Source organism: Plodia interpunctella, chromosome 2, assembly GCF_027563975.2.
Source record: "Plodia interpunctella isolate USDA-ARS_2022_Savannah chromosome 2, ilPloInte3.2, whole genome shotgun sequence".
Lineage (NCBI taxonomy): Eukaryota > Metazoa > Arthropoda > Insecta > Lepidoptera > Pyralidae > Plodia > Plodia interpunctella.
In genome coordinates, this window is record NC_071295.1 from 750,461 (window position 1) to 771,864 (window position 21,404).

The 21,404-nt window shown below is 35.0% G+C and overlaps 2 protein-coding genes across 2 annotated transcripts; both read right to left on the reverse strand.

Annotated features, from left to right (window-relative positions):
• Positions 1-253: 253 nt before the first annotated feature.
• Positions 254-1,289, reverse strand: LOC128679843 (alpha-crystallin B chain-like). Its single transcript, XM_053762311.2, has one exon. The coding sequence runs from the start codon at positions 1,213-1,215 to the stop codon at positions 385-387; it is 831 nt and encodes a 276-aa protein (XP_053618286.1). The 5' UTR covers positions 1,216-1,289; the 3' UTR covers positions 254-384.
• A 17,381-nt stretch (positions 1,290-18,670) lies between these two features.
• Positions 18,671-21,032, reverse strand: LOC128680676 (uncharacterized). The gene has a single exon (XM_053763975.1). The coding sequence runs from the start codon at positions 20,692-20,694 to the stop codon at positions 19,612-19,614; it is 1,083 nt and encodes a 360-aa protein (XP_053619950.1). The 5' UTR covers positions 20,695-21,032; the 3' UTR covers positions 18,671-19,611.
• Between the last annotated feature and the right edge of the window lie 372 nt (positions 21,033-21,404).

Genomic DNA, 21,404 nt, shown 5'->3' on the forward strand with positions numbered 1-21,404 from the left:
CACGGTCAAAGCTAGTATTTTTATTTATTGTATCCGGTGAAGGAAAACATCGTGAGGAAACCTGCACACTGGTTGATTATTATTAACTTGAAGAAGAAGAAGGGAATGGCAAACCACTCCATTAATAATGCCAAGATAGTTGTTGTGTGTGTTTCATTCCACGTAATGACCACGAGGACGACGATATGACTACGAAGAAAACGGCTCTAAATAATAAATTAAAATTTCAATATTCGAAATTAAACAAAAAAAAAATACTAATAAATAATAAATTTATTCATAAAAACATCTTAAACTATTGGCACACTAGTCGACAAAGTCGTTCGTATCACTTATAGCTTAAAGCTTCGAATCAGTCTTTCGCACACTCAAAACAAATTTCCCTTATTCAACAGCCTCTGTGTCAATCACATCATCCAGGTCATTGCCCTCTCCGTTTTTCGTGACTTCGTTTTCTCTGACAACTTTCGTTGTTGACTTTAGCTCTTTCTTCCTTATTTTGCCAACATGAGTCGTCGATTCAATCAACTGCCAAAGTGGCGATTCAGTTTTCACCGCATCTTTTTTGTCCACTTGTTTCACTTTCTTCGTAATATTGTCTTTTTTATCTTTTTGTACGTTTTCTGTGGATTCTTCACTAGATTCCGAGGTGTTTATGAAAGAAACCTTGTCTGTTGTATTGTCCTCTGCAGCTTCCGTGGGCTTTTCAGTTGTTATAGGAAGTCGTACTTCAATAGGGACATCTCTTTCTGGTGGCGGGGGTGGTAGCTTATGTTTTGGCGCAAACACTGATAGGATGCCCCTCTCGTTCAGAACAGCAGTCACTTCCTCAGGCTTGCTCCCGGCAGGTAACGCAAACCGTTGCATGAAATGATTGGTAAGTATTGGCCTCTGAGCGTAAATCTCCTTGTGTTTACCTTCGACCAAAATATACTGGTTTTTCACTTTTACTTTCAGTTCGTCCGGTTTGAATTTCCTCACGTTCAGATTGACTTCGTATTTTTTGTCGTCTGATTGGATTTGGAGGAGTTCCAAGCCTTCGTCAGCTTCCGCTGCTGCTCTTACTAGTTGACTGAACGGCCACAGATAATGGTAGGCTAGAGTATGAGTCAAACCTCGATCTAATGCACTCAGCAATTGTTCTTCAAATCTCTGTCCTGTATCTTTGCTGTAAACGGTGCTTGCTATCACTAGAAGTATCGCGTATTTGAGCATTTTTGCGTTTTGTTTTGTCTCGTTCACTTTCGTGTTTCGCGTTTGGTTTCTGGTATCTTATGCTGGTGGCGACGGTCCGCTGCCAGTTTTATAGGCTTGCAAAGCGCGGGGTACCGGTTCGAGAATGTACGCCAGTTTCATTGATGATTACTGCGTCAGAAGTGCTCAACTATTTGTTAGTCTGGTCTTCATAATCATTAACAATTAAATCGTAGATTTTGCAGGTATTTGTATATTTAACATTGGATGTATGCATAATATTTATAAAATCCTCAATAAAGGAAATTACTTCTTTAACGTAAAACTGGTCATATAATACGTGATAACTGACACCGTCGCGAGAAAGTGAGAGTATTTACAATAATTATGTTTTTACTCAATATCAGAATGCTCAGGCAAAGCTTGGTAAGGTATATTGGAGCACGGGCGTTTAACCATGTGCTTCAACATTAATTAAATAGAAATCGTGTTATCAATTCATAACAAGTTGTAAAAACTTCCGGACAATTTTGCAAGTGTTTAATATGGCGGCTTTCTGTAACGTTAGGTATGTGTACTTTGGCAAATCTAATTGAGTGAATTGTTTAAAAATATCTTTTGAAATTAAAATCAAATCAGAATTTAGGCCTTCACAGGCACTTTTACACGTCATATTCTAAATTAAATGATAATTACCAAAGCTACAAACTACTAGCATTTGTTGTTATTATTATGTTATTATTTTGAATTTTGGAAAAGATTTAAGAAATATGAGAAATCGGATTAATAAATCAACTAGAAATTCTAATTCTAATGACGATTGTTTTTGTAATTTATGCGTTCGAATTAAAATCAAACGCTATGAATACCTTTACGACTTCATTCATAATTAAAAAGAGCAACAAAATCAGTGAATTTCAATATAATTCCAATATTAATATGTGAAAAAAAAGTAAATGATTGAAACTGAATAATCATAATAATATTGTAGAAAATGTTCCTTTCTCCTGCACACGGTGTCGATGTGTGAGTGTGTCTGTGTGTACCGTTAGCATCGGCAGTGTGGGTCAACGGACACGTTTCATTTCACTTGAGTGTTTTACAACATAATACGACTCATTTTAAAAGAAATTTCATATCTTAAGTGTAATTTTATGTTTGTATTGGGTTATTTTTAGAAAATGTCAAAGGTGTTTAGCTTTTCATTAGTAAAAGTAATTTTAGAACGACTTAACGACTGGATTTTGCATTGATTAAATAATAAATAAATATATTAGGACAAATCACACAGATTGAGCTAGCCTCAAAGTAAGTTCCAGTCTTATCTTATGGGATACTAACTCAACGATACTATATTTATAACAAATACATATATAGATAAACATCCAAGACCCGGGCCATCAGAAAAAGATCATTTTCCATCATGCCCCGACAGGAGATCAAACCCGGGACCTCTCGGTGCACTGGCAAACACTTTACCACTGCGTCACCGAGGTCGTCAAATTCTGGATCGATTTCTGGATATTATGTTATTTACGGTTTAAATGTTTAGCATGTTTAATTAACTATTATTATTTATCAATCGAGTTTCTGATAGAAATTCTATTCTGAAGAATGTATTGCCAGTTCGTATTTTAGTATCTTTACTTTTATTCCTACGTGAAATGAAATACATTTCTTGAAATTAAAATATAATCATGTGTTTTCTCTAAAAACCGAAAACTTACTTTTGTTATTTAGCAGTTTTGTTTTGTGGCAGTTCAATAACATTAATTTTATAGTTAGCAATAAATTTTGCTTTCCTGCTACTACGTATAATACATTTTAAAAAGTGACTTGGTACATTAGAATTTTCCGGCAAAGGAAAATATATCGACGATACACACATCATTTGTAATTTGTACAAATCTATCCCTGTGATGTTTTATATCATCTATCTAAAGTAATATTTAATAAATGTGAAAGTGTTTTTATATGTTTTTCTTTTGTATATCAAAATGGAATAGCGGTGATTTTTCGTTTGGGGATAGTTGTCTGCTTTTTGCCGCGATCGGAACCGCCGGCAACTGATAATTATAGGTAGGTTTAATAGGAAAAAATATAAAAGAAATTAGTCTTAATTCCATTAAATATTGAGACACGGAATGACAAAGACGTAAAAATAAAATTATGCGAACGCTACCAGCGTTGCATATTACCCAATGGCGTTATACTATAACGGCATATGTACATAATATTTAATATACAAAATTGTACCTTGACACAAGCTATTACATCACATAATCAATTGTCACGAGCGCTTCTAGGAGATTTATGTTCCATTACTACGATTAGTCTTTTGTAGTAAGAGGATGTCAACGGAATTTCAGCTTTATAATGACGTACATATGTTGTATATTTGCTTGAAAGGTTATATGTAGATAAAGTCGTTTTCTAGAAAGTTCTATACGTTTCTAAGGCCGTAAAACAGTAAACAAACCGTACGCAACAGGTAGCCGGGCTAGCAGGGGACTTTAATTTATAGGGAGATGTGGGGTAAAATGGAAATATTGCAGAGTAGATACAAAGCGCTCAGTTTTATAGATACTAGCTTACCTCTCATTGAAGTTTTGGGATGAAATATATTTATTATATATTGTCTATGATATGTGGCAAGGCACGTAGATATCTTGATTAGAATAAACGTCAGTCTGTTTCAAGCCACGATTCGTTTCACTTGTCCTGTGTCACGATATGCAATAATATTCGCCGTGTATATTAACTTTATTATTACCAGTCTAATAGGAATTCCTGAAATGTTCGCATTTATATATCTAGTAATACAATGTATGTAAAAGTACAACACGGCAGCTGGATGGGTCGACGATGTAAAGGAAATTGCTGGCAATAACTGAATAAGGATGGCCCAGGACAGAGATGGTTGGTGTAGACGGAAGGAGGCCTGTGCTCAGCAGTGGGTCACGGAGGGCTGCAGAAGATGATGTATACACATGCCTAGAGATAAATATTTATGTTTTGTTGTTTGTTTACAAAAGATTATCTATTATACTAGTTGTTGTTGCTCGCCGCGAATTTGGACCTCGCGAACACAATAGATTTTTACTAAATTGTGAATATTTCAAATACGGCTTAACTGATTTTATTGCCCCACGAACTTAATAATTCTATTGACAGTGATTCAGATCAATGGTTCGAAAGTTATCGCGTTATAAATATACATATATATATATATATACAAAAAATGGATTTTTGCCCCAAGTCGCAAACACCAAAATTTGCATATTTGTGTGTTCCAAGTCACGTCATGAGCACCGTAAGGATTTTAATGAATCAATAAAACAATTGACTAATAAATGGATCAATGAAGTGTCACCTTTACCCGTCACTCCCCAGTGGGTTTAGAAGGGGAAAAAATTGGATGATTGCCGATTTAATCATACTGGTACTTATTGGAGCATGTGGTACAGAAATAGACACACACCTATTGAAACCATGAGAAAAAAGTCTTGAAAGGTCGAATGTTCTATTATTAATTTGGGGAAAAAAAATACTTGTTTCGATTGGATGATCTAATAGATTTTTCAAAATTTCTCGAAACTTCAACGCACCATATCGGAAAATAGGGTAACACAGTCAAGCAAGCAAAGCCGCGGCCATAATCTAGTAGCAGTTAATTAAGCAGTTAATTCCAAGATTTTTTCCACGGTTAGCACTCCGCTTAGTTAACTTGATTTTTAGTTTTAATAGTCGTTACCCGGGCTTCACAGCGTAGCAGTCTCGAATGAAACTGGAGACATGTGAAGATCTTTCTTTTTGAATATGTTATTGCTAGCATTAGTGTCAGATGTTATTTAAGGAATCTGACATTTGAAGATGAAAAAAAGAGAGAGAATCAATGGCTTCTACCTGACATTTATCACCCTCACAGTTAACTTTACTTTTCTAGCTGTTGCCCGCGCTTTCATCCGCGGCAAAAATAGCCAAAGTCAGCTATGTCACTCTCCAAATATCTAAACACCAAAAATTACCTCAATCTATTCTAGCAAATCATTTAGCTGAAAGTCTTCGTCTTTCAGCTAAATGATTTGCATATGTCAGGAATAAAAAGGGCTTATTACAAGCTTCTATAACTTGCAATGATTATACAGAGTACATGTTACGACTCATTTTGAAGCAGATATCTTGACCCGATTGTGCAGAAATTTTGTATGTACTGTACACGTTAAGTTTGAATTACAATGTATAATTGTAATATGCATGACCTGTTTGTTGGCGCATCCAGTATCGGCTCCCATCGAGGGAAATCACAAGTTGCATTTGTCACGTGTTGAATGGAACAAGATTTCTCTAACGACAATAAAAGCTTGTGCAATAATGAAATTTTTTGTAAAAAATCTTGTTTATAGATTTCTTTGGAATCGAACTTTGCAGTGCATTCATTTTTATAAATGCACATTTATTTCAAGTGACTTTAGACTTCCACTGTACTTTCTATCGGATTTTAAACGTTTTCACGAGACGGGAATGAAGAAAAATATTGAGGTCCGTACAGTCGTGGCCAAAAGTTTAAAAGATTTGAGTTATATTTACGTCCGTGCGATATATTTTGAACTAGGTATCAACAAGAGCGAATTTCAATGTATACAGATATATAAATATAAATAAAATAAATTTGTCTCATAATGCAGATAAGAACAATATTTTATCGAACGCTGATTAAAACATTTTCATACCAATTTCTCATACAGAATTTATCTTATTATACATCTCGTATGTATGATGTATGTATGATCATGAAGACGAAAAATTCTTCCTGTGTCACATTGGTGTAAACTATTATATGAAGTGTCTGTAAAGCTTTATAATGCATACAGACATGCAAAAACATTCTTACACATCAAAATTATATTAATTTAAACTAAAAACCGCCCTAAACCATAATGCCATAATTAAAAACTAAAAGGTGCCCTTTAGGCAAAGTGTCAATCTCACAGGCAGCATTCCCGCGCTGATCAATATCACATTTAATTTATTGAATAAATGTAAAAACTTTTGCTCTCGCCTGTACACTTGTAGTGTGAATCACAGGAGAAAGTAAATATTGCTCGAGCAATCGTCTGCAGCCGATGTTCGAGATATTATAAGGAAAATACCGAGAAAAAAGGTCTTATTAACAGGTGAGATTTATGTAGGGTTTTTTTTTTAAAAGAAGAAGCTGTATCAAAAGGTTGTTGACAGTGCGCAACTGGATCATCCTAATTCTAATTAAGTAAGTTTGTTTCAACCAATCTTCTTGAAATTTTGCAGTTTGGTGTATGGAGGTTTCATCCCGGAAAATTAACGCGGACGAAGGCGCTGGCAACATCTAGTAACAAATAAAAGGAAATTGATTATTTGGTAATGCCATCGTATGGCGTTGGAAATAATTGAGGCGGCAATTCTTGTTCCGCATACAATAATAATATTGGTCAGTAATTTCAATATATGCACGTAAGCAAAATAATTATTTGGTCAACAATATTTGTTAAGCAGAGTTAAGCAGCATAATGAAATCACATGACATGGGTACCTTTCATGCCGGAAAATAACTGTTCCCGTGGGAAATTTATGCCGTCGAAACCGCGGGTAACAATCTAGTAAAATATTATATCGGCGGATATGTTAACAAGCAATAAGGGAATCGATTATAAAATAGTGAATCTGTGTACAATCCACAACATGCTATGTCAAACTATATTTGAATTAATCCAAAAAGCCACTCAAAAATCAATATTTCGGAAATTTTATTATGTTTTATGTTATGTAAATATTAAGAAATAATTATCTAATATTTATATTGTTTACGCATGCGTACGCGCACCGCTACCCATTCGATCTACACTCACTTGTATCCTAAATGCATAAAAAATACTTTTTCCGTCAATAAATAATGTTTTTGACCTAAAAATATTTTTATTAAAATAAGCAAAGACTTCGAAAACAGCTAAAGGTTGTCTGTATTTTGTGAATAAATTTCAAAAAAATCACCTTGAGAAAAATCCAATGACCTTGAATATATTTACTAGACTGAACAAACATCTACGCGTCGAACATCGCTGAGTTAGGGTTAAAAATACATAAACAACGATTACGATTCCTGACCCGCTTGAACCATATCCTGGAATTTATCACGTTTGCCCGCGGCCCTGACCGCCAATATATCATCCTTTGTTTCCGAAATTGACGGTTTTCGCTTTTTCCGCGGAAAATTTTAACAACGACCATTTTGACCTGCACTAAACAGATTGAAAATGAAAAAAGAATATTTTTTGTTATGATATTTTTATTCATTTAGTTTTATCTATCTGTCAAGAACCTCATAGTCATAGTTTTCCTTCATAGTCGTATTCCTCATGGCTGAGGGTCGTGGTTATTACGTGGAATGAAACACACACAATAAGTTTCTTGGCATTATTAATGGAGTGGTTTGCCATTGCCTTCTCCATTTCACACACAAGTTAAGAAGAATCAACCAGTGTGTAGGTTTCCTCACGATGTTTTCCTTCACCGGAAGCAAGTGGTGGCCGATGAAAACTACTATACATGAGTCAGATTGGTATACAAACTCATGTGGCACGAGTGGGATTCGAACCTGGGACCTTTCGATCCACAGACGGGCGTCTTAACCATTACACCACCACCGCTTCGAACCTAACCTGTCAAGAACCTAAAAAGTATTAGTATATAAATGTTAGAAAATTATAAACAAAAATTCTATTGATATTGCAAAGAAAATTTCGTTTATTTAGTGCCATATAAAGCTGTGTATTGCTGTGTAAGCGAAGGAATAGGAACAGCTTTGTAAGCTATGAGCTAACAAAGCTGTTTCTATCCTTTAGTCGTCTTGTACGAAATACAACCCACCCGCCAGATGCTAACCCTTCTTGGGAATGCTGTTGTTGCCTATCAGCCGCTTAGGCTGTGTGTCCTTTAGTCGCCTCGTACAATATCCACGGTAGGATATGGGGTGGGTCGGATCCACACGCCACGTGTCATGTTCATTACCTACGTTTTAATAAACTAGTATACCTATTAATACATTTGTTTTGCCCCGGGAGTCAAAATCGTGTCATTTAGCTATATATATATGTACTAGTGGTTTCGCTCCCGTGGGAATCTTGAAATAAAATATAGCCTCAATCTTTGATAATGTAGCTTTCTAACGATAAAATAATTTTTGACATCGGTTCGGTAGTTTTAGAGATTACCCGCCTAATACAAACAAACTCACAAACCATCATCATATTATAATAACAGTACAGATAACAAACAATACAATCAATTTAACCAAATCAATAATTGTAATACGGCTATTTAATTATTCTAATATCGATCTAATAGAATGGTCTAGTAATTTGAAACAATATTAGTCGTTTCTGACCACATGTGGTTAGTGGATTGAGAAAGGTCTATAATAACGTGTTTGTGGTGAGATTTAGCTCAAGGTTTTTAGAAATATGTGTTGAAAAGAGAACTCGTTGGGTTACCTACGTGTCTAAATTATTCAAGATCATTGAACTTCTTTTGATTTTGTATGTGTATAGTCTTCCTTCTTTTTTTTTCCTTCATAGCGAGTGTACGTATGAGTATCTACAAGCTTAAAAATGTAAGACATAATATAAGACAACATACTTTACTATGGCATAATGATTTTTAAGCATAACGTATAATTGGTTTACGCATAATAATTTGAACCATAACTAACCTAACCCAACCTTATGGCACAATTACGCCACATTGACGACCTCGATGGCGAAGTGGTAAAATGCTTGCCTCTGAACCGAGAGGTCCCGGGTTCGATCCCCGGTCGGGTCATGATGGAAAATGATCTTTTTCTGATTGGCCCGGGTCTTGGATGTTTATCTATATATGTATTTGTTATAAAATATAATATTGTTGAGTTAGTATCCCATAACACAAGTCTCGAACTTACTTTGGGGCCAGCTCAATCTGTGTGATTCGTTCATACATTATACATACATTTACCGGTATACCAATAATCAATTATGCCATAGATCTATTATGCCAAAATCGTTATGCCAAAGAACAATAGGACAAAATAGGTTATGCGATAATAAGTGGCCTCTGTACGTATTTATAAGAGTAGCCGACCAATTATTCAGAATAGTTCTGGATAAAATAAAATTTAAGGAACTGATATTGCCAACATTTAGTAATGAGTAGACATCTAAAGGAGAAGAATTAGTGGCCGCAATGCATCATGATATTTAGGTTTGCCGCTATATGGTGGCAAAAGTGATAATAGTTTTGATGTCCTCCACGACGTGTCCGTCGAAGTTGACTCCTTGTCAACTCCTGGCATGAGCACGGATTTGACTCGGAAATAAATAAATGAATTAGGACAAATCACACAGATTGAGCTAGCCCCAAAGTAAGTTCGTGATTTGTGTTATGGGATACTAACTCAACGATACTGTATTTTATAACAAATACATATATAGATAAACATCCAAGACCCGGACCAATCAGAAAATAGGTCATTTTCCATCATGACCCGACCGAGGATCGAACCCAGGACTTCTCGGTTCAGAGGAAAGCACTTTTACCACTGAGCCAAAAAGAGAAACTTGATCTAGAACTGCGCTGTGTAACGTATTAAATTTTCTAAGTGTTCTCTTATTTAAAAAAATGTTGTTAACTTATTTTTTAAAATTATCTGACTCGCATTTGACATGTTTGTTCTTTCGCCTTTCTTGCTCAGCCTTTAAATTGATCGTATTGTTGATATTAAGTAAAACACTCGCTAGTTTTTACGTTCCATGCAATTTGCCTTAATTATTTCAGAAACTATCAGATAAATTTACGTGTTTCCTCACGATGTTTTCCTCTCAATTTCCGTATGTAAAATGGTAGTCACTTTAAAGTTTTATATACAAATTTAGATATGTATTTTGTTCACACGATAACTGGAGTTCAAAGAATATTCATACATATTTTAGAAATGAATCGAATATATGTATATTTCTCGGAAAATCTCTAGGCAAGTGGTTTTTCTCAAACATTTAATTTCCGGCAACCGTACGGAATGTAAAAATAAACCTTTTAATTCTGAGACAGAATTTGGAATGGATTTTCATTCAATGGGACTTTTTTTTTTTCAATTTGGAGCATTTGCGATCCAAAATTAAATGTAAGAATTAATTAAAATGGGAGTACCTACTCGAAATAGAAGTGTAATATTTTCAGGTTCAATGAATGACTTTGTACACTTAATATATCCGTTAATCAATTTTATTCAGGCGGTCGATAAACACACTTATATATATATTGTTAGCGATGTATTTTCCGCTGGCTTTGCAAAATTAAAGTTTTTTTTCGTAATTAAATCGGCTAATACTGTTCTGTGGCAAAAGACTACAAATTGGTCTACAAAATGTCTACAAAATGGTGTTGAAAACACCGGTTACGGTGATCGCTTTACATCAGGTTTGAGCCGAAAATGAAGCTGAAAAAATTCATTTAATTTTAACAGCTGCTGGGTCGGTTCCACAAGTCGTAGATCGCGTTGAATAGGGACTTTTAGATTTTTTATTTATACGTACGTACTTAACTATCATCTTTCTCAAGTCATATTGCTTGTTGACAATAAATAAAATTTTAAAATGAACTTTATTGCATGCAATTAGCGGATATTGTACCGTATACTTGACTTTAAGAATAAGGTTCATTTTAGCAGTATAGTGACTAGATTCATAGACCATTATTACAGTATTATATTAATTTGTTTGAAATAACTATTAAAAAGAAAACTTAAAGACGACGGCGAATTTATCCCATGAAAATGTCTTGGTAATAGAAAGAAGAAACACGTAAAACAGAGGGTAGAGTGGGCTGTGCAGACAGTATATTTCCGTATACTACATAAGTCACTAAACAGCTTGGACCTCAACCATATTTCTTATATAACGGAGCACCTTGTCGCACGAGTCAAGGCCAGACAAGCTGCCCCTCGGATCGTATGTCTTAGCAATTGAGAGCAGTTTGTAAAGGTCGCGGCCAGAGATTTATTTTTGACTAGATACTGCACTCGGACATGTCTACTTTTATAAAATCGCTAATTACTACATCGACGATGGACAGTAATAAATGTATTCAAGTTCTACAATTCGCCAAGCCACGTAATCAATTCGTTTATCGAATGTGTGGAAGTTCCAATTTGTCGGAAGAGAGGCAGTAGAAAAGTAAGGGGGACTTATAGGTTAAATAAAAAAGGTGAGACATTTAGTTTTCGACTATATTGTGTAGGTAAATGCGTAATCTATCCTAATGGTCGCAGCTATATTGTGGCTCCAAATGACCCTTGATTAAATATGATCCGCGCCGTGAAATATAATTAAAGGTTTGACCTATAAAATATATTGGAGATCCATTGTTTTGATGCAGCTAATCAGCTAAGGGTACCTAGGATTGATATTTTAGAGTTGAACTTCTTTTTCGTTAAGAAACACAGTTCTGTGCTTTGTTTCTACATATTTAACTCGCCAAATATGTTTATATAAGTTGAAAAAATTGGGTCAATTACAAAATAAGTACTTATGTTTCATTCTATATATGGCCATGATTCCCCACCACATTGTGGATTGGCGGGTTCATAAAACTCATACAACTTCAAAAAACATGTTTTATCTGAGTGTATTATTAAAGAACAATTTATCCGTTAACAACATTTATCAATAAATAAAATCTTGAGGTAAGTATAATATCCATTAATAAAATCTTGATGTGCCTTTTAAATAAATTAAAACTTAAAATTTTCACATTGATTTTAAATTTCTATTTTGTACTGCGAGCAAAGCCACGGGCAACCATTGGAACTATGGGACATTCCCACTTCTAATTGGCAAAATATGCTTTATACTTTGTTATTTTACGTTTTAAGGAATCAACCATCTATCTGTCAAGAAATTCTCACAACTAGATGCGGTCCATACTAGACCGTCGCGCTAATATCTCGAATGTTCTGAGCATGTCTCCAAATAGAGGTCATAAAAAATAACATCCTGCAATTTGTACGAGTGTCTATGCATTTAGAGCTATCGATACATGTATATTACTTTCTATTGTAATACTTAATAGTATAATAGTTTGTGAATATTAATATTTCGATATGAATGCATGATATACGTATAACAATACACAGATTACCGTCTGTCTCCGACTGTATATAGAAGATTTTAAAGTCTGTATTACCCAGTCATATGTTCTACGAAGTACGGATCCCTAAAAATTTACTGTGTATCCTAAGAGTAATTACTCCGCTATCCGTCCATCTGTCTGTCACCAGACTGTATCCTATGAAACGTAGTATTTAGACAGTTTAAAAATGTTAACAAATAATGCATTTCTGTTGCTGCTGCTATAGCAAATAAATACTAAAATACATGGTAAAGTATTTACTTTTGAACGTGATTGTCTTGCCGTACGGAACTCTTAGTGCGCGAGTCGGACTTGCACTTGGCCGATATGTCATTTGGGAGATTATTTGTGTTCAATTTCAATTTATTCGTACCAAAGCTACATGATATTGTAATGGGGCCGTAAAAATTAAAAATACATCGGTAATTTTTTGGAAAATAAATATCAACAATTTTTTTGTCGGCTTCAAGTGCAGATATGAGAGAAAAATGAATTTATTTTTTGCGTTTCGTCATGTTTTTGTCCCAATCAGTCGTTTGTATCGTTAGGGTGCTCGTGCCGGGAACAGTGGACGTATGTTTTTTGTTATTGACGTGCGACATGCATTGATGTGCTCGTTTCAATTGATTTTTGTTTGTTTTATTTCAAACTAGCGGCCCGACCCGGATCCTCACGTGCTCTATAAACCTTTGGAAATAAATTGTCTGAATAACAATGAAAACTGGATTCAAATTCGATGCGTAGTTTAAAAGAAAAAATCTTGGAAACCGACAGATGCGCAGGACCTTTCTTTTGACGTGACAACGTCTTAAATTAGGTTGCGGCTGGGAGTCACTTATGAAAAAGTGTAACGCCCGGTAACGTTACGATGAGTCACCGAACGAGAGAGAGGCCCGCCGAATGCCTTGCGTCTCTCTCCCACTCAACTATGATCGGTCTGCCGCGCGCGTAAAAAGACGTTGTCACGTAAAATCTTCGCCCGTAAAACCGACTTTACAGGCAACCATTTTTTTACTATGTAATGATGATACCCACAGTACATTTACACATAACACAAATTAGTACAATAAATATACAATGCCAATAATAAAAGATAAAAGACATACACAAACAGATATTATATATCGATTAAATATATATTTAAAAATCAGGAAACATAAATAAATTTTCTTTGTCAAATTATTTTTTTTTCTCAAACCAATAAACTCATTAGTGAAATACTAAAATAGTAATTACTTAACTTAATTCGGGTAGCAGCTACCTGCATGCGGGGACCAGTAATATGCCTCTACCGCTCGTCTTGGCTCGGCTCCAAATTGAACCAATTTCTAAGCCGCCATTTTGTTTTTATTTTTGATCCACGTGCATTCATAAATTTTGGCGGCAATTTTAACATTCGCAAGATTTTGCTTGCATTTAAAATAGAAAGTAACAATTCACCTCTTCATCTCTTCCCGAGTGTTATTACAAAAACGGATGTGAGATTTTATTTGATGTCGCCTAAAGGCACCTGACATGACTTTTACGAACACCACCTTATACCAAGTAGTTGCATATTAAAGTTTATGGTGGAAGTGCAGACACAACATCTCTAGTCTATCATGAATGAGGATTTCTGTCTCGTGCACTGGAACTTCCAAGGACGGTTACCTGCTGAAGACCTGCGCCTCACGTCGCTGACACAAACTGGGATTTAGTATTAAGTTATATTTTATTATATGTATAAAGAAATAAATATAACTACATTTATTCGTATACTTTGTCGTGATTTCAGTGTTGCTCTCATACAAAAAGTTGTTCAGTATCATGGGCGACCTATATTTTGTTAATTGACGTCCTTGGGGAAAAGGCTGCGGCGAAATTTGTTGCGCCGCTTCTTCACCTGCGCTTTGGAAGCCGGCAGTAGACTTAGTTTAAGTAATTTTTTTGACGTCAATATCAAGTGATGTATATAATCCTAAATTGAATAAATAATTTTAAATTTGAATTCGAATTTGAAATTTGAATTTGAACTGAGTATATATAAACAAAATAATGCCATTGTAATTCTATAAAAAATCAAACTGTGTGACCACTCGTGCTTCGCTTTTACAACACATTGTAGTGGCACTTTACAACAGTTTACAACACACTGATCTACTTAATTTGGGATGGCGAACCATAGCGCAAAACAGAGGTCTCGCGCGCTCTCTCATTACTTAGTCGAAAATACTGCCATAGACAAAATAATGGCAATGTACTTATATAATGGATGACTTTTTCAACTTTGTATAATTTGAGACTATCTAACAAGCGTGTAAATCAAGGATTGCGAATCAGTGGCGTGTGACTGTGGTCATTCCCGACAGATGGGGGGCCTGAGATTCTCGTAACTGATCTTAATTGCTTCCTGCAACGTTACCGGCGTTCGCCCATATCCGATCGACTGTTGGACATCGGCTGGAAAGTGGATTCTGCTTAAAATATCGACTAAAACAGGGTATACACATTTTGAAAGCAGATACGGATAATGAAACCAAGTGAATATTAAATGAATTCGATGTTAAAAAAATATTGGTCAAAATTGTTGGTCTCTCTTTCAAAACTCTAACCATCTCATCAGCTAGAAAATAGCCGAGAATTTCCAAACAGCTGAACGCACATTTTTCAAACATTGTCTGAAAAAACTATAAAAATCTCGGTTCAAATGTTGGGCTGCATGCCACGGATAAACTTGTAGTCCTCCGTGTCGGTCTGTTTGTAAGCTTTCTTCTTTTAACTACGCCACGGATTTTGGTATGTTATTTTTACCATTTATTCACGAAGGTTTAAACATACATCAATGAGCACGTGCGAAGCCTGGCCAGGCTAGTGTACAATTAAAAATAAATACGCTTTATTTGTTCCACTTTCGAATTAAACACTCACTGGTTTTAAAACCAAATAAAGGAAAATAAAACCATTTGAATTTGGAATTAAAGTAGGTAATTTTGGTATTCGTAAAAACGCGCGATCAGCAGCGCGGACAACCTTTTGAAATGGATGGGGGTGGGTCGCGGCGGTCTTTCTGTGAAAAATGTTATCAAGTTGGGACTCGCCCGCAAATATCAATCAAACCCTCATCGAATCTAGCGCATGGCGCAAGTCACAAAATGATGGCTTTTAAAAAACGCTGCGCGATGTTAAAGGTAACTTTTGTGTCAATCGGACGTAGTAGTCATATCTAAAAAAATTAGAAGGAAAACCAAATCATTTAAAAATCAAATAATTTATTCAGAAATGAAGCCTTCACACTTTTTCACGTCAGATTCTAAACTAGCTATTGCCCGCGGCTTCGCCCGTGTCAATTTTCATAGCAAAATCTCAGTTTGTATAATGATAATAATAAATAATAAAAACTTTATTTATCTCAGCACAATTTTACAATTTGTTCTTAAAATTAGGAAATTGGTAAACATCAGAATATGTGAGAGAAAGGTGTCTGAAGTAGGTTTCTTGTGAAACCTGTAATACGGATCACTACGAATCACACAATAGCAAGTATGTGCCAAGTCATATGAATCATAATAAAAAGATAAGAAAAGATTTACATGACAAACTCAGTATTGGAAGAATGTGTGTGTGTGTGTAGAAAAATCTGTGGCATAAGTTTCATGTTGTGAGTAATTAAAAATATATATTTCAAAGTTTACAGTTCGATTAATAAATAAATCGAAATTGAGGAAGAAAACATCTAGTAATAATATTTAGTAAAAATTGTATAAACAGAGAGAGAGAGCGTAAGAGAAGTAAGAGCATGGGAGGTGAGAAAAACTAGTAGGTCATTTAGACATGGGGTTCATTCTAAAGGCGGAAGGAGCTTTTCAGTGTTATAATTTAGTGTTTTTAAATGTTTGGTTACAATACGCTTACAGCTATATTTTAATAATGGATAAATAGTAAAAGTTCTGTTAAGTTGGTTGTATAAGAAGGGTCCAAGATAAGGACTGTATTCTACGTTAAAATTTCGAATAACTGGTGGCATGGTACAGTCAACAGCACTTCAAGCTATCCAAAATCATTGTGAATTAGCCACTAAATCTATTGCATGTAGGGTAACTTGAAATGCAGTTGGCTGTACGAAACCTCTCGGTCAGTGGATCCGACTCGCACTTGTTTGGTTGTTGTAATAAACTACGGAACCCTACACAGTGCGTGTCCCGACACGCACTTGGCCGGTTATTCTGTTTGATATGGTATATACTTGATGATATGATTGTTATTTGTCTTTTACCCTTTCGACCGCTACAGCCCTTAACTCGGCGACATAAAAAATTTCTCTCGCAGGGCGCTCAATTGCCAAATCATTCCAATTATCACGACGCCCACGTTTTTTTTATTAAAGCTTGCATTTCAATTCGTATTCATATATTTAAATACTTTGTGGGCCCAAGTGTGTGCTATTTACTTTTCAGAATTCATATAAGAGATATATGGAAATAAAGGCAAGAATTTTGTATTATATGCAAAATTTCGTCCTCCTAATTTTTAATATATATATAAGACCTATATTTGTTAATTGACGTCCTTGGAGAAAAGGCTGCGGTGAAGTTTGTTGCGCCGCTTCTTCTTCACTTGCGCTTTGGAAGCCGGCAGTAGACTTAGTTTAAGTAATTTTTTTGACGTCAATAAGTGATGTATATCATCCTAAATTGAATAAAGAATTTTGAATTTGAATTTGAATTTGATACATGTATATTCCCGCGGCTGCAGCTGAGACAAGATGTGGTGCGTTTGTCATACAAACGTTTCATCTTGATTTATGGTTTCTAATTTTCTATCTAAAATTAGTATTTGAAATATCATTCCCGCGCGTAATGTAATAAAGATCATTAATTTCCACTTAACAAGTCCTACTTTCAATTTGACCCTCAGTAAGTGAGGCTAACTCGCAATATGCGACAGAAAATTTCCATTTTTACTTCGAGCAAACCCTACCCGAGATGTTGGAAATAGCAACATTTTAGTATAGTCTATGACGTCTGTCTTTGCTTGTGTTTCCCGCGTGCTCTCTCTCTCCCCCTCTTTTTCTGGACGAACACACGCATTTCATCACCTCTGGAGCTTTTATTACATCAGCCCTATTAAATACAGTCCTAATAATATTTTCATAACACTAGGTTTACAAACTAGCACTGTAAAGGAAAAAAAAAACATAATTATCCTTCATATTTTACTGCGTATCATATAGTATAATACAACAATTATATATATTCTTTAATTTTATATTGCATTTCAGTTTTAATGATGCAAAATTTTACTCAGTTTTAATTCATCAGTTTCTGCCATCATAGAATTACATTTTATAAGTAACTCTTGACGTAAAACATGAACTTAACTCTTCTGACCTGATTCTGGGCATTACAGCCGAGAACATGCAAGGACGACGATTTAATTTGAAAATAAACTTGATTTTGAAAATGAAGAGGATCATTCGTTAATTGGAAAATATCGGGTGGATTCTTACCTGTTGCCAATAAGGGTCTGTTTCCACTAATCCTGGTATCTCTGAACTTGTCTACTAATGTACGGGCATCGGCCACCGCCTGCTTCTGATGAAGGAAAACGTTGTGAGGAAAACTGCACATTAACTGATTAATTTATTAGAGTGTATACGACAGTCACTAATTGCCAGTAAAAATGATATACCTTTAGGCGTTTCTAGCGAATTTATTATTTATTAATCGATAAGTACAGTGGATGGTAATGACAATATGAGGAAAGAGAGGCCTAAAAAGGGACGGATGGATTGCGTCAGAGAAGAAATGAAGATGTCGGGTGTGGTTGCAAGTACAATTATTGTAGTAGTGTCTGTTATAAAGATTAGGAATTATGAAAAGGATAAGCATTATGACCATAGAAAAAGGGTTGAGGTAAGGCATGTTTACCTCATCCTATTTTCATGTGTTATGGAAAAAAAATATTAAACCAAGTAAGAGATGCGACTGTCAAGAATGAGATCCCGTAACAAATGAATGTGTTATTTATTTTTATCTCTAGTGCACACTAGGCCTTACGGATTGTGGGACGGCGCGCACCTTTCAAGCTGACGTTTCCAATTACCGCGGTGGGCCTGTTCGATTAGCGAACACTTTCAGATTACAGCTCTTTCATGCAGAATAAAGAAATCATGGATGTGGCACTTCTTGACGTCCTCTGTTGCGTTGTGCTCACCGCAACTGTCCATTTTTATGGAGATCCTGTATTTGGGAGGAATCTAAGAAGAGGCATTGGCGCAGTTAATAAAATAAAAAAATGTACACATTTAAGTAAACATGTAATCACAGATATTTGTCTTTAGTTCTATTGTTCAAATTTAAAAGCTATGCAATTGCATATACATACACACACAGTGCCCTTTAAGAGCTGTGCTCTTGTCGGTGGAGTATACGCCACGCCTCTCTATCCTCGGCTTTGCTTTTAAGGTCTCGATACGACACGACGCCTGCCTTCTCTTTCAGTTGGCTTGCGTGTTCTTCCTCGGTCTCCCAGGAAATGTATTTCCTTTCACCTTTTCTTCAAAAATAGTTTTAAATAAGTCGTGTCGTGTCGTTTCAATCATTCTTCTCCTTCTATTTTTTTATTTCTGTCAGCAGTCTACTTTTTTCATTTACATTTTGTACTTCCGTCGTTGCTTTTTCTCTCTGTTAAACTCAACGAGAATTTAAATAAAAAAACGAAAAAAAAAAACGTTTCGCTAAATATATCTTATAACGTAACTATTGAAAGGGTACTGCCTCGAGGCTCTCAGATTATAAACAGTCTGGTTCATAGATTATTAAATTTCAAATTCGTTGAGTAGTTTCAGAGTAAAGTTGCTATGTAGGTGGGATAGACAGATGCACAAGTGATTTTTTAAGGGTTCCGTTATTTCCTCTTTAGATATTAAATCATAAAAATTGTAATAGAAACCTCGCGATTTGAGAAAAAGTTTGTTAATAAAAACGAAAAGAACATAACTATCCGTTATCTTCTGCATTTAGAAACACGTTATCAATATTTACAATGTAATAAATAAAAATGATTACATTATATGACAAAATAAAGACAACGAAACATGTGAAAATGATACCAAGTTGACAAAACGTCTAACTAGTATAAAATGTTATGTTCATAGTGTTAACGGGAGATCTATCTTATCCAAGGCACAATACAGGTAGAATTATGGAAAGAATATCGTCAATAGAAGTATGAGTTGTGTTTTCATACTATAGTATCGCTATTTAAATCTTCAGTTTTCAACTCTTCCCCCATCGCAGCCCAATAAGAGGGAGGAGGATTATGACTTGAAGGTCCTTGACTTGCCTGATTGGCATTTAGACCTATTTCTTGTACAGTATCTATACCTACCTCAGTTTCTTGAATGACATCACATATTTCTACAGGTATTTCAAGTACAACATTCGTATGGGGAAAAGGTAATTCAGCAATTATTTGGACTAAGTAATTCCTGGTCACAATATTTGAATGACCCAGTGAAAATTTGTCTATAGGCACATTGATATTGAGATCAAAATGTTTCTCTTCTTCGCTTTTTATTGAGCCAGTCTTCGTCTCCGTACTGTCCACAGCGCGATGTATCTTAATTTCCCTTCCACACGAAGTTGTAAATGTGTAAATTTCTGTTAATTTTGTTTCAACTCCTTTTACAGTAACATTTGTAGTATCATTGCGCACGTCATATTCAAGGTCGATAGTTCCACCTGGTGATACTACAGATTTCTTAATATTAGCTTTAATATTGACAATGCTGTTTTTGCTTGGAATTAATTGGAAAATTTTCTTTTGCTCCCCGTATATAACTGGCTGAGTTAACAGGGTCGGTTTTATTTGGGATTTCACCGTCAACTCTCTTTTGAATCGCTTGGCAAACTGTAAAAACCCTGGTTTTTCAAACTTGATTCTTACGTAGTATATAATATTGCATCTCACTCTGAATCTTGTGTTAGTGCCATAATAACACAAAGAAGAAGGTAATTTATCAGGAAGTTTAAAATGAAATTTCTTTTCATGTGTGCCAATTTCATGTGGAGTTTTCTTTTCGTTTTTAGTAACAATATCTTCATCAATGTAAGTTTCCCTGCGTGTGAATGAGTAGTTATCGTAACTAGCGTTATCTCTCTGATCGTGCACAATTAAAGTTCCGTGTCCTTTTAGAGAGACGGTTATCTTATCAAAAACGGTTACTTCATCGACTGTATACTGGATGATCCCAGATACAGTACCGCTAGCTGAATATATACCATCTGATAGTTTGGACAAATTTATTTGGCACTTTATTCCCATGTCGATTCTAATATGAATCTCTGATTTTTTTTATATGTACCTACTTTTAGCTCTTATTGTCGTCACAACGAATTTTCAATTGTCCTTGTTAAACTTTTGCTCGGATTCTTACAAAGACATCACTTCAAAATACAAAGCAAGTGTCTCTGAAGAAGCGAACTGGTTTGATCTGATTTTCATATTGTATATTAACGAATACAATTGATGCGTTATGGCGTCCACATTAATACAGTATCTGCACCTTCATTTTCTTTTGCACTTTTATTTTGAATTAAGTAGAAATAAATTATTTTAAAAGAAAATTAACAACAACTAAAAGCTTTCGAAATGTCACAACAACTTTGACATTTTTCGATGTAAATATTTTTTTTGTTCAGAAATATTAAAACTATTTTTGATGAAAAGCAATTTCTTTTATCGTCGTTTTGACAAAACCGAAAAATAAACCAAATGAAAATATTTATTTATTTTAATAATTTTTTTATTGAAAAGTATTGTAACAAAATATTTATTGATAATATTCCTTTTAAGGTACGTTTACCGAAACGATTTCAAAAATTCTTTCACCATTAGAAAAGTACATTATCCAAGATTGCTATAGGCTATATTTTATCTCAAAATTCCCACGAGAGCGAAGCCCCAGAGAATATCTAGTCTCATATATAGCTGTAGATTAAGCCTGGTAAACCACACATAACCACACGGTGAGG